Below are 15,012 nucleotides of genomic sequence, written 5' to 3'. Positions count from 1 at the left end.
GTACTTGTAGGTAGTAGCGACGCGACGAAATCGCGGAGTGGGCCACGCCTGGCATTACTGCACAAATTTGGACTTATTGCAATCTTTAATGTTTAAACAATATATCTACCTATCTATATGAAAATGATATTTCGCAATAGCAATGAAGGAAATAAATTATTATCTATTCCGTCAAGTTGACGAAAACTAGCACAATGACCCTATATTCTATCTAAAAATGTAAGTATTTTTTTGCTAGAGATACACTTACTAAAAAGTTCAGTTCTAAAAATATGAGAGTATAATTTTAAGTGCAATTTTTCTATATTACACCAGCTAAGTGATATCAATCTTTTTTAAATTATTTATTATACATTTAACATTAGTGTAATATAGCAGTATGACTTGGTACAAGTGACATATTTTTGTGTTTCTGTCTGTATGTGGACAAGAGTTCAGTGCCCTGTTTATCAAAAGCTTGTAACTTGTAATACAAGTGGAAGTCCCTTTTTGACAGCTTTTGTTAGAAAAGGAGTTCCACTTGTATTACAACTTACAAGCTTTTGATAAACAGGGCACAGATATATCTACACATATGCTTTTTTAAGCTTTTTGACAGTAATAAATTGATCTGATTTTTCGCATTTTGTCTTTGTGTAAGAGCGACGTATTTTTAATGGATTGTTAGTATTAGAGTAAGGTAAAACATGCATTTTTTATATTTGTGTCATATTTATTGTATTTGTTTGTGTCGTTTCTTTTGTAGTTTTTTTGTAAATAAATCTAGTTTGCCAATTAAACAATTATTTTTATTTTATTAAAAAATACCTAGGTACTCTATAAAAATAACCATAACGTAAATCATTTTCCGTAAAAAATGGAATGTTGAAAAATTAAACACATTTTAAAGTAAATCTTTTTTAATAAATATCACTGACACCTAGTTAGTTTATATATATTCCCCGCCGCTTCATATATCAATTCACCTTCCTTACTAAACGCTATCGCATTTAGACTCCTCAGTCTTTCATTCGAGACCGGATCTAAGGCATACTTATACTTATTATACACATATATGCCTTGAGTAGTTGTCACAAAAGGTATGAAGTCTTCATCCACTGTTATACCGTCTACGAGTAAATCTTCATGCACAGCGATGTCTCTAGTACCTAATTTAAGTCTAAATAACTTCCTATTTGCTGTAAAAAGTATATTATTATCATCATCTAACACTATTTTCTCGACTGACACACCCGTTAAAGCTGGTAGTCTGTATACTACATTATTTCTGACCCTAAACGCTTCTCTTCTTTTCGTGCTAAAATATAGGACGCCTTTGAAGAATATGTCATAAATATCGTGAAAAACAGGCATTTTTTCAAGCTCTTTCCTATCATCTATAGACTTAACTATATATAAACCTTCTTTACCGCCCGCGTATACTACATTATTAACCTGATCGACAGTTACTGATGAGGCATTTCTGATACCATCTACCACTCCTGCTAGGTTAGTGTTTAAATTAACATAACCTAAGCTGTAGCCTAAATCACCGACTTTGTTAAAGATAAAGTATAGGGTGTTGTCGTTCCGGTTGAGTGCAAGTTTCTGGACATCTTTGATGCCCTCTTTAATGATGGTGGGCTGGTAATAGTTGTTGTTGAAGGGCAGACAGAACTGCTGGAAGGTCTGCGCTGATGCTGAACTGATGATGAGGATGAGGAGGAGCATTGTTCGATCTGGAACAAGAGATACATCAAATTAGCATCAGATATACAGATCTTTATTGGTAAAATTAAGTACATTTCCATCCATAGATAGCTGAAACATGTCGCGCGAGTGACTTAAAACAAGTGAGTCTAAACCGTAAAATTATTCAACCATAGATAGCTATTGTTGCCGGTCCCATATTGGGATACCCTCTTCCAATTGACAGGGGATTTAAATCTTCTCGGGGCAGAGGTGTAGGGTTGGAGCCGGTGTAGCTTTATTTGACGTTCATAAGCTCATTGTAATATGCCTACTTGAATAAACTATCTTATCTTTATCTGTGACTAGCGACCCGCCCGGGCTTCGCACGGGTTAACAAATTATACATAAACCTTCCTCTTGAATCACTCAATCTATTTGAAAAAAAAACCGCATCAAAATCCGTTGCGTAGTTTTAAAGATCTAAGCATACATACTTTACATACAGACAGCGGGAAGCGACTTTATGCAGTGATATATATATACCTATATGTATTTCTGTGATTTCTTTATTTCATGACTAAAATTAGATACAGCCAGTAGTTGGTAAGCGGGCGAGTTGTTCAAAATTATCTTGACGCGACTTTATTGTCAGGAGAATAAGAGCGTGCCAAGGTTATTTTGAACACCTCACCCGTTTAGCCACTTCTGCTGCTCTGTACTTAAACTATAAGTTTGTATTAATGTCGAAAACACGCGAAAATTATGATCGTCCAATCCAAACGTTACATAATAAGAAAAATAATAAAAAACGTCTCGACGCCGTGTCAAACAAAAGCTGTCTCTCAGACGCCACGACACCGAAGTGTCAAAACTGAAATTGAACTTTATGCATATGCACCTAGGTCTATGTTGCTCTGTGTTCTATGACCGATTAATACGTCTTTGGCGTTGGACCTGCGGTGCGTATATATCGGTCATTGGCGTCCAAAAGGTTAAGGATAAGATACGATTTATAATCACTTGTATTTTAGGGCTCCGTGATAAAATAAAATACCTACCCTATTATAATTGACTCAGTTGACTGTACATTTATCTAAATTCTCACGATACTGATGTTATCAGCGATAGATAATAGACATGCTTTTATATTGCCTCTTGTCGTTATCAAACTATGTATCAATAATATCAATATACTTCAACTTGACCGATAACAGGACTATTTAGACCGAGATCCCGCCTTATATACGACCACCTCACCATCCTTTAAACATTTTTTTTTTATTTATTTACATGGATACAGTTTTTTACTGAACTACACACTAGGTGACTAGGCAATGCTGTCCTGTGGAGGAGAGATTGACAATCTAAAACCACCTTTGTACACATTTACTGGATTATCTCTGTGTTATGTACTTGTTTTGTGCAATAAAGTGTTTACTACTACTACTACTAAAAATTGAGAAAAAAATATTTATTATATGCAGGCCCGGATCTAGGGTAGAGCGAGTGGAGGGCCGCTCTAGGCGCCGGATGGCAAGGGGAGCGCCAAAATGGCAAATGAGATTTTTTTTTAACGCGAGTGTGGCGTGGACCCAAAATACGCTTAAGAACTTCAACCATGGTATAATAATATACTCCGCCTGGTACTCTATTCCGAGATTCGCGAATGACCTAACTGGCACTTGCCTACGTCATCATGCTGTTTACAGGTTCTCAAACTTTAAAATGTGGGAGAATTTTAACCAACAGTGAAAATTATTTTAACGGCATTAATTTTAAGTTATTCATGTAGAAACATAGTAAAATAAAACAAATCTATACTGCACTTTTCACTCCTACTCTTACAGTTCCGAATAGAGCAGCCAACCATTTTCGTAACAAAACATTAATTACGAAGCTTACGACGTGAAAAGTTTGGAAAACACTGCGACTGCTGACACTGAGCGAGAAGGGAATAACAATTAACACGCGTTCGACAAGGACGGTCGGTCAGGGACAAAATGGGGGATTGTCAAATGTGAAAGCGCTATCCTGTGATGCCAGTAGTGTAAACAGAATTACCCGAACGTCTGAAATTTCTTTCGTGAATCGGAAGATATTGCTAATGAATAATTAAAAATGACGTGTTATTGTAAAATTTAAGATAAAATACATATAAATGAAAATTATTAAATTATAAAGAAATAAATTAACTTATTAACCATAGATATAATGTACCCATGTAACATGTTATGTTGAAATAAAGTGGCAATGTTATTGTGACGTAGGCAAGTGACACTCTGGGAAGAGAAGACCATGTTTTATTAGACCATGACTTCAACGAAGGGCGCCAAAACCCGATTTCGCTCTACCCTGATCCTGTGCTCGGGCCGGCACTGATTATAAGTATATATAAATTATTTCATTTTTATTAGATAACTGAACAAATTGAACAATAGTTCTTGCAGTAAGATAAAGGCTAAAGCTAGTAAATACATAATTAATATTAGACAAATCGACCATGTTCCCACGGGGAATGAACAAGGCTTGTGTTTTGGGTATTAGGTACGACGATATACCTACACAATGATATGAGGCATTATCTATGAAAAGGGACTTTATTGTCGATGGCGCTTACGCCGCACAGCGTCGCGCGGCATTGTATTTATATCGGAGCATCGTTAATAATTATCATACGCGCATCATAATATCATATCATAGGCAGCTATCATATGCAAAAATCAGCCAAACTGGTAATCATTATCAAAAGTAGGTATATATGTATAGAGGTAGATAATTAACAAATGGCAACACACATCAAAGTCATTATTGAAGGTCAGTACCTACAATTCGCGGAAAAACAATGACTATAAGTAGACTACAAATAGAACTTTTTTTAAATGTATTTGGCACTACAAAAAATATATTATTAAGAGTTCAAAAAGGTGGAGTACGAAACGTGATTTAAGCTATTTTAAAGAACCTGACAATAGGAGGAAAACGGAACAAATAAATACCTACATCCGCAGAGGCACCACCGGTAAAATAGCACGAATGACCGCATGTTATCGTATTCAATAAGTTGTATTTTGTATCCCAGATATTACTATAATCATACTACTTAATACAGTTTGATTGGACTGACAAAACAATCATCCTGATGCTTTTGTAATTACAATATTTTTGAAATCACTACACTTTATAAAACAAAGTCCCCCGAGTCTGGGGGTCTACCGCGAAAACCAAATTTCGCAAATAGCGGGGATCTTTCTCTTTTACTCTCATTAAGACGTAATTAGAGTGACAGAGACAAAATGCCCGCAATTGACGAACTTCGATTTTCGCGGTTATAGTTCGAAAAAAATATTATATACTCTGTGATATTACATACAATATAGCCAGGGAGGCTCGCGGGCCGCAAGTGACAGGTTCACGGGCCGCAGGTTGCCAACCGCTGGTTTAGAGCTTGGTTGCATGAAACTGACTTGTATTATGGTAAGTAAGCAAAATGTTAACATCTAAACTAAATAGATAATTGATAGAGATGAAGCTATATTTAAAGTTTTTACCTTGGTTTTCCAGTAATTTCTAGCACTAATGTATGGGATAATGAAGTCCACCTGTTATGATGGCGGTGAACGGACGGACTGACTCTAACCATTACCAGAGCGAGGTTGCGAGATACAGTCTAAGTATTATCAGCAGAATATAATTGTACAGTTACCAAAATAACTCTGCAGCGATGTATCTTGATGCATCACTGTACTGTACGACGGGAGGCTGAAATATTCGCGGCCTAAGCTAGAGAAAAATAAAACTGCTACTTTTTTCCCCGCCGCTTTGGCAGTTTAAATATTGCCGCCATTACTAACGATTAATAATTAACATTTACTTTAATACTTTCTTTCATTTTTATTCTAAGGCCGCGAACTTTTCAGTCGCCCCTCGTACAGAGCATTTGACTACTAGTCAATTCAGTTTCTTTTTTTGAACTGTCAAAACGATTTCGTTTCTATGGAATTTATATGAAACACTAGCATGTGACGTCACAATCAAATTACCTACTCTTTATAGTTTTATACGGGTTTTAAAATAGAAATTGTTCTAAAAATAACCGAGTGCTGTCTTTTATTTTAAATACTGTCAAATACCCTATTGTATACAATACAATACAATAAGTATAATTTTGTTCACGTATCTACTTAGTTTAGGTGAACAATTAAGACTATATACTGCTATAGGTACTTTAACCGTGTGCGATAGTCAGTATCACATCACATGGTACCTACTACCTACCATTGATCTGAATCGATTTGCCGTATTGTATGATTTGTATGGTCCCTATTCAGCCGAGCCCAGTCATAAAGGTGAATTTACAACCAACCGTGATGAGTTCAATATTTTAGTGTTTATTGTGTTATGGCGTATTTATTACTAACCAATTTGTGTGGTGTGTTATATATCTTGTTTATTTATTTATTTAGATATTGTCATAGAGAAAATTGAGAAAATTACATATTTCTATGATATTATATAATGTAATGTTTACCTATGGTTTACCTAGATACTGGCTTGTTATACGTAATTGTAATTTTTTTTATTGACTTGCGAAAGACCCCTTGAATCAGATTTTTTTTTATATATCCGGTTTACGCTAGGAACAGGAAGTATGTAGGGAAACTAGAGTCAGACCAAGATAACTCTGCAGCTATTTTTATGGCACAGACATGCAAGTGTTAATTAAACGTCATAATTTCATAGAAGTGTGACGTTTAAGATAACGCTTGCACGTCTGTGTTATAAAAATCGCCGTAGAGATTGATCTGACTCTAGCACAGAGCACCTCAGAGGGGCTACCGCGAAAACCGAAGTTCGTAAATTGCGGGGATCTTTCTCTTTTACTCCAATGAAGGCGTAATTACTTAATTAGAGTGACAAAGAAAAATGCCCGCAATTTGCGAATTTCGTTTTTCGCGGTTATATTATAGCTCAGGTCATCGAATGGTATTATGAGTTCCATTGCCCCAATTTGTCCCGTTCTTCCATTTTATTCCAAAGCTGACATGAAAGCAGGATGATTAATTTTTTTTTTATATATTATTGTATATTCTTACACAAATTGACTATAAGTCCCACGGATGATTAAACGGAATGATTGGCTGTCATAAAATATAGCTTAAGTGTGAACAGGCTCTAATGTGATTTGATGTCATAGGAAATTACCTATACCTAATTAACTAGCGTCATTTTAGCTAATGATTTTTTTAATGTCTTGCTTTACCTAGTTAACTTCTACGATGACTGATAAATATCATACTAAGGCCGATACTATACTAAGAACTGTTTTTTTCACTTGCGAGTTTTGGATTGGAGTTTACTTAGTACGAATTTATTTCGATTATGTTTAGGTATGTACATCACTTCACACCTTATAAAACAATGTCCCCCGCCGCGTCTGTCTGTGTGTATGTACCTACGTTCGCGATAAACTCAAAAACTAACTGAACGGATTTTCATGCGGTTTTCACCTATCAATAGAGTGATTCTTAAGCAAGGATTAGGTGTATAATTTGTTAAGGTTTTGTGTAACCCGTGCGAAGCCGGGGCGGGTCGCTAGTCTTTGACAAAAAATATTTCGCGAACACGGTGTACCCTCGGAATTGTCGATCACTGCATGTCTTTAAAATAAATAATAAAATAAATAATTTGAGCCTATATACGTCCCACTGCTGGGCACAGGCCTCCTCTCATGCGCGAAAGGGCTTGGACTATAGTCCCTACGCTAGCCCAATGCGGATTGGGGACTTCACATACACCTTTGAATTTCTTCGCAGATGTATGCAGGTTTCCTCGCGATGTTTTCCTTCACCGAAAAGCTAGTGGTAAATATCAAATGATATTCCGTACATAAATTCCGAAAAACTCATTGGTAGCCAGGATTTGAACCCGCGACCTCCGCATTGAAAGTCGGACGTCCGTCATATCCACTCGGCCACCGCCGCTTTAAAATAACTAAAAATAATATTTAAATAAACTAGAAAAAGACTTAATGACTTCTTATTTTGTTGATGTTGTTGTCTGTACATGTTTTGTGATCGTCACGAATAAATATCTTTATCTTTAAAAACAAAAAACATACGGTGCTTAAAATACTTACTTACAAATTGCTCTAGCGCATTCCTCATGTGATGTAAGCACTTACACAAAAAAACTAACGCGTAACTATTATCATATTAAGCATTCTTATAACATGCATTCAATTGAATAAGTTTGATCACAATCGTATAATCAATATTACATTTACACACGTAAATAAATAAGTTTTATAAACAAATACGTACGTTACGTTAGTAAATGTTAGATAGAAGCGAACGCCGCACACAACACAACCGGCTTCATATATTGTTTCAATCCAACTGCCAAATAAATTAGTGAAAGTGTTTATAGCTTATAGATGTCCTACTTAGTGTGGAGCAGATGGCCGTAAGGCTAATGAAAAACTCGTTCAATTATATGTCGTATTCTTGAGCAATAAAGTTCAATACTAACTGGTTTTCCAGTAACTGTTGTTCCTTTTATGATTAATATAGATATACGTATAACGGCTGTGACATAAACATTATACAATAGGCATTTTTTTGAAGTTTGTGGCAAACAAGCAGATGCCCTGTGCGTTAGAATGTGTCAATTAAGGGGATAAATGTCATAAGTACCTAGGTCCAAAAGACTCGTGTTAAAACATAAGTAAGTGCTTTTAGACTTTTAGTGTTCAATTTTATTATTTTTGCTTGGTCGAGCTTTAAGCTCTCCCATCTCATAAATGAAATAGCGTTTCATATACATATATAAAAAAGTATCTAATTATGTCTCGTTGTCTTAAAAATGTAAAGTGTTCATGTCACGTAACGTGTCACATCTTATGCTGATTATTCGACATCTTGTTCCGAATCGTGTTGGATCTCATACTATAATACTCAAGTTGGCAGTGACTTCCGTGCCCTCTAACACATAATGAATAGTACCTACTTACTACCTCAGATAAGGAAAATGCACTCGCCTCGCCTCCACGTATTTAGTTACATATAATATAACCGCGAACGGATGTTCGCAAATTGCGGGAATCTTTCTCTGTAACTCTAATTACGCCGTCATTAGAGTAAAAGAGAATGATCCCCGCAATTTGCAAATCTCGGAACCACTACGACGTGTTGCCTCCCTGTCACACTTACGTCCGAGTTTACAAGTGCGACAGAGATGTAACACATTGAACGTGGTTCGCGGAAGGCCCCCCGTCACAGAATAAGTAATAGTATTATCATACAGAACGGACACGCACCGCCCCGCCCCGACTCGGAGGGCCTACCGCGAACCACGTTCGACGTGTTGCCTCTCTGTCGCACTTGTAAATTCGTACGTAAGTGTGACAGGGAGGTAACACGTCGAACGTGGTTCGCGGTAGGCCCTCGGATTACCTCGCCCCGCGACTGGCCGCGACATGAATGTGTGCGTAAGTCGCTCTACTGAGAGCATGTCAGGATTCCGTCAGAATCAGAGGGGCTACCGCGAAATCCGAATTTCGCAAATAGCGGGGATCTTTCTCTTTTACTCCAATGAAGGCGTAATTAGAGTGACAGAGAAAAATGCCCGCAATTTACGAAATTCGGTTTTCACGGTAGCCCCTCAGAAACTTAATGACGCGTGTACAGACGTGCCGCGCACACATATAAACGCAAATCATTTTTAACCGACTTCAAAAAAAAAAAAAGGAGGTTCTCAGTTTGACCCGTATGTATGTATGTATGTATGTAGGTATGTATGTATGTATGTATGTATGTATGTATGTATATTTGTTCGCGATTATCTCGCGTTTGGCTGAACCGATTTTGATGCGGTTTTCAGAAAAGTGTTTGTTACATTCTGGAGAAGGTTTTAGTATACATAGATCTGAGCTGATGCTGAACCCTGGATGTAGCTAGTGGAACTCAGGTTTGGTGCAACATAGGCCCACGCTGTTTTGGTCATCCGACGCATCTTGATGAGCACTTAGGAGAGCAGTACCCAAGATAGAGCTGATGCTGAACCCTGGATGTACCTAACGGAACTCAGGTTTGGTGCAACATACGCACACGCTGTTTTGGTCATCCGACACCCCTTGATGAGCACTTGGGAGAGCAGTACCCAAGATAGAGCTGATGCTGAACCTTGGATGTACCTAGTGGAACTCAGGTTTGGAGCAACATACGTACACGCTGTTTTGGTCATCCGACGCATCTTGATGAGCACTTAGGAGAGCAGTACCCAAGATAGAGCTGATGCTGAACCCTGGCTGTACCTAGTGGAACTCAGGTTTGGTGCAACATAGACCCACGCTGTTTTGGTCATCCGACGCGTATTGATGAGCACTTGGGAGAGCAGTACCCAAGATAGAGCTGATGCTGAACCCTGGCTGTACCTAGTGGAACTCAGGTTTGGTGCAACATAGGCCCACGCTGTTTTGGTCATCCGACGCGTATTGATAAGCACTTGGGAGAGCAGTACCCAAGATGAAGCTGATGCTGAACCCTGACTGTACCTAGTGGAACTCAGGTTTGGTGCAACATACGCACACACTGTTTTGGTCATCCGACGCGTATTGGTGAGCACTTGGGAGAGCAGTACCCAAGATGGAGCTGATGTTGAACCTTGGCTGTACCTAGTGGAACTCAGGTTTGGTGCAACATAGACACACTCTGTTTTTTTAACCGCCTTCAAAAAAAAAGGAGGTTCTCAGTTTGACCCGTATGTATGTATGTATGTATATTTGTTCGCGATTATCTCGCGTTTGGCTGAACCGATTTTGATGCAGTTTTCAGAAAAGTGTTTCTTACATTCTGGAGAAGGTTTTAATATACATCGATCTGAGCTGATGCTGAACCCTGGCTGTACCTAGTGGAACTCAGGTTTGGTGCAACATAGGCTCACGCTGTTTTGGTCATCCGACACGCCTTGATGAGCACTTGGGAGAGCAGTACCCAAGATAGAGCTGATGCTGAACCCTGGATGTACCTAGTGGAACTCAGGTTTGGTGCAACATAGGCCCACGCTATTTTGGCCATCCGTCACATCTTGATGAGCACTTGGGAGAGCAGTACCCAAGATAGAGCTGATGCACCAAACCATCCTGGCTGGCATGGTTCACCCTGGCTGTACCTAGTGGAACTCAAGTTTGGTGCAACATAGGCCCACGCTATTTTGGTCATCCGTCACATCTTGGTGAGCACTTGGGAGAGCAGTACCCAAGATAGAGCTGATGCTGAACCCTGGCTGTACTTAGTGGAACTCAGGTTTGGTGCAACATAGGCCCACGCTATTTTGGTCATCCATCACATCATGATCAGCACTTGGGAGAGCAGTACCCAAGATTGAGCTGATGCTGAACCCTGGCTGTACCTAGTGGAACTCAGGTTTGGTGCAACATAGGCCAACGCTATTTTGGCCATCCGTCACATCTTGATGAGCACTTTGGAGAGCAGTACCCAAGATAGAGCTGATGCTGAACCCTGGCTGTACCTAGTGGAACTCAGGTTTGGTGCAACATAGGCCCACGCTATTTTGGTCATCCGTCACATCTTGATGAGCACTTGGGAGAGCAGTACCCAAGATAGAGCTGATGCTGAACCCTTGCTGTACCTAGTGGAACTTAGGTTTGGTGCAACATACACACTTTGTTTTGGTTAACCGAATTGTCCTCGTGTGCCTATGTTGCGGAGTTCGACTAGGTGGGTCGATGAACTTTTTTCTAACTGCCTTTAAAAAAAGGACGTTCTCAGTTTGACCCGTATGTATGTACGTATGTATGTGTGTATGTTTGTTCGTGATTATCTCGCGTTTGGCTGAACCGATTTTGATGCGGTTTTCAGAAAAATGTTTGTTACATTCTGGAGAAGGTTTTAGTGTACAGTACAGTACATGGATGGTTTGAAAAACCAATTGGACCCGGTAGGTGGCCATGCTATCGGTATACCTACCAACAAATTTATGTTGCTAAAATCGATTTAGATAAAATAGTGGGAGTGGGAGTGGGAGTCGGACTCGGACTGGGACTGGGAATGGGAGTGGAAGTGGGAGCAATATACATACAAATCGTTTAGCACCAAAACGTCATAATAAGTTGTGTCGCGATTATCATCGAGTTAGAGGCCATCACCAACATTAGTAGACTAAATGGAGAGCCTAACAAACTAGTATTTTAGCCCAAAACCTAAAATAAATGAAGTATCTACCTATCACTAAAAAGTAAAAAATAAAATAAAATAAATAAAAAAATAATTAAAAAATTAAAAATAAACAAAAATAAAACCAAAATAAAATAACTTAATATAATATCTTTTTAAAAAAAAGGGAACCGCCTTCAAAAAACCAACCCACTGAAAAGTACAAAATAATTTTTATATGGCACCCCTTTACGTGTCCAGTCCCTATCCCACGGCGTAAAGCAATTTTTTGCCAAAAAGTAATTAATACCTAATAACAAGAAAATTAATAATCATCCGGGTAATTACTTAGTTTTTGAAGGCGGTGCCAAACCAACAAAAACAGTCTTTACTACCAATCAGAAAAACAATACGAGTACGTAGTACCTACAAGAACTAAATTAATGAGTAAACTAAGTATGTCTTTATAATGCAAGTAAGTACAGCGTTCTTCGTTGTCTAAAATATCGGTTCTCAAAAATGTTGGTTTGGCACCGACTTCAAAAACTAAGTAATTACCCGGATGATTATTAATTTTCTTATTATTAGGTATTAATTACTTTTTGGCAAAAAATTGCTTTACGCCGTGGGATAGGGACTGGACACGTAAAGGGGTGCCATATAAAAATTATTTTGTACTTTTCAGTGGGTTGGTTTTTTGAAGGCGGTTCCCTTTTTTTTAAAAAGATATTATATTAAGTTATTTTATTTTGGTTTTATTTTTGTTTATTTTTAATTTTTTAATTATTTTTTTTGATGTATGGCGTGTCCGCCCTGTGCCCCTGTTTACTATCGACGCGTAATAACATTGAAGGAGCTATTCTGCATTCAATATACCTGCATCAAAAAATTAGTTGACCGAGATGCCTAATAAGTAATAATGAGTTCATGCACTTTCATAAGTAGGTACGTACTTATCCTAACGTTTTAATCTTTTGGTATCCATTAACGGCATTACTTAGGTACCTATTTTTGTCCTGTTTTGCTAACTTGTATAACTTGGTAAGTAGGTAGGTATAATAGGTAAGAACTTTGTTGTTTTTGCCGTATAATAATAATATTTGGTGAGATTAGTAAAAGGATCGGCGAATACCTACTTCCTTTCGCCATAAATAAACTTTATTAGTTCCTTAAAGTTACTAAAATGTAATAATATAAAAACATGCAAATTACCTTCGTGAAACTAATGCGACTGCCTATGCTGTCTTGTGCTGTCTAGACGTTCCAAGGAAGTTCCAAGGTCTTCCTTCCCATGTGATTATTTTTAATGGACGATTATAAAGTTTGCTAGACACAGTATATGGCTGAAACTAGAAGTTACTATTTGTACAATATTTTACAACGCTGTTAAATTAATTACTCTATATTAAATTTATTTTCTTCTGTGTTATAGTAATAAGAAAGAAGTAAATCTATTTTATTGTATTAGGTAGGTTAGGTACCTATATTACACAAAAAATCGAACCGATAACTAGCTTTCAAAACACGAGTGCTGTCAAAGATCAACTGTCAAGGTGAACTGTCATGTCAAAATTACAGATTTCATTATTTTCATTTCAGTCTCAAATCATCGATTCGGTTTAGCAGTTGGATCTCATGCGGTGAATGTGAATCTCAAATTCCAAATTATTTGTATAAATACAGTAAATTAATATACTAACTAATGAATGTACTAAGTTCCGAATGTAAACAGATAATAATCTTTAAACAGGTTGTTAAAAGTGAGTTCATACTATGCTAAATTACCAATTTGTGTTTATACTTTAAATCAATAAATTAGAGAAAAATTAGTGGCGTGGATTGAATCACCCGAATTATTAAGTAAGTACGCTATTCTCTTTACTGTTTGTGTGTAAAAGATCGTTACATATTGTAGTGTTTTTGGATTGTCTATAGTTATTTCCGCCCCGTAGTTTTCGTTTCATAAATGCAAAATTATTTACTAAATGAATGTTATTTTGTAGAAATAACATGTTAATTGTGCTTTCGTATTATATAAGCATGTAAGAATAATGGTTCGATGTGTCACGTCAATTTACGATAAAGAATAACAAAAAATATGCGCTTATCTTTTGGGTATTTCCTCAACGTATTGTTCTAGTTGAAAGTAAACGTAACGGCATGTTCAATTTATATTTAATATTTTGGACGGATTATACGAGCAATTTGTGTCTGTGAATTTTTAACTATGCCTATCCTATCAGTGTGGATAAAATTCATTTTATGTCCAAAATGCCTTACATCATTTTGGAAAAGAGCCGATACTCTTCAAACTGCTGAATCGATTTCTATAAATGTATAAATTATATCTCAGAACCACCGCAAGAAATATCGCGTTCACGTGACAAAAACCATATCAAAATCGGCTCATCCATTGGAAAGCGACAATGCCACAGACAGACAGCCAAACATATAACACCCCTCTTTTTGTTTTGGGGGTTAAAAAGAGTTTGGTTCTAGTCTCTCATATAAATAAAATTAAAAAAGCCTTTCATTTCTGGTTATCCTTACATAAATTATAAATTATTTGTAACTTAACCTACGAATAAACCTAAATTTCACCAAAACTCCAGGAGGTATGGGCCATTTTATGCAGTCTAGGGCCTTCCGTATCCAGTGGGCCCCCGCTACTTTAATTATGTTGCCAGCCCAGCGTGCCAGTGCCCATCCTCTTTTTCTTTTACCGTAGACCAGGCCTCTCCAAACCCCGGCCCGCAAAGCATTCCAATCCGGCCCGCCAAGAGCGTTCCAATCCGGCCCGCGGGAGCCAGGCTCCAGATGTTCAGCCCTAACAGCAACCAGATACACAACCCCCTCGGTGCCGACGGTGGCCCACGCGAAAATTCTGAGGCGCAATATGGCCCTCAGGTAAAAAAGTTTTGAGACCCCTGCCGTAGACGGTAAAAGTCTCTCATAATACATATTACAATTACAGAGTAGAATGAAGAGTGCTAGAATGTACAAGTGTACAATAATGCTGATTGTTCTGTGCAACAGAAAATACGACAAAATACTAAATTCATATGGAGAAGGTTTCATTTGTAAGTATAATCTTTGGTCACTTGGTAGTTAGTTGGTGCGTTTTTGGTCGTATAAAGCTGTAGTGTAGTACCACGATCGACTATCAGGT

The 15,012-nt window shown here is 37.7% G+C and overlaps 1 protein-coding gene and 1 long non-coding RNA gene across 2 annotated transcripts in view; both read right to left on the bottom strand.

Annotated features, from left to right (window-relative positions):
* The window catches only part of LOC134659633 (uncharacterized), a 198,029-nt gene that overhangs the window by 160,829 nt on the left and 22,188 nt on the right, over positions 1-15,012 (bottom strand). The window lies entirely within an intron of this gene.
* Positions 889-13,108, bottom strand: LOC134659611 (ommochrome-binding protein-like). Its single transcript, XM_063515289.1, has 2 exons — positions 13,056-13,108; positions 889-1,718 (listed from the first exon to the last, which is right to left on the bottom strand). Exon 2 carries the CDS (start codon positions 1,708-1,710, stop codon positions 910-912), a length of 801 nt encoding a protein of 266 aa, XP_063371359.1. The 5' UTR covers positions 1,711-1,718; positions 13,056-13,108; the 3' UTR covers positions 889-909.

This window comes from Cydia amplana, chromosome 25, assembly GCF_948474715.1.
Source record: "Cydia amplana chromosome 25, ilCydAmpl1.1, whole genome shotgun sequence".
NCBI lineage: Eukaryota > Metazoa > Arthropoda > Insecta > Lepidoptera > Tortricidae > Cydia > Cydia amplana.
Note: the sequence above shows the minus strand (reverse complement) of the source record. Positions and strands in the feature narration are given on the sequence as shown.

Coding starts and splice junctions, on each gene's coding strand:
- LOC134659611 (XM_063515289.1), bottom strand. CDS start 1,710: ATGCTCCTCCTCATCCTCATCATCAGTTCAGCATCAGCGCAGACCTTC.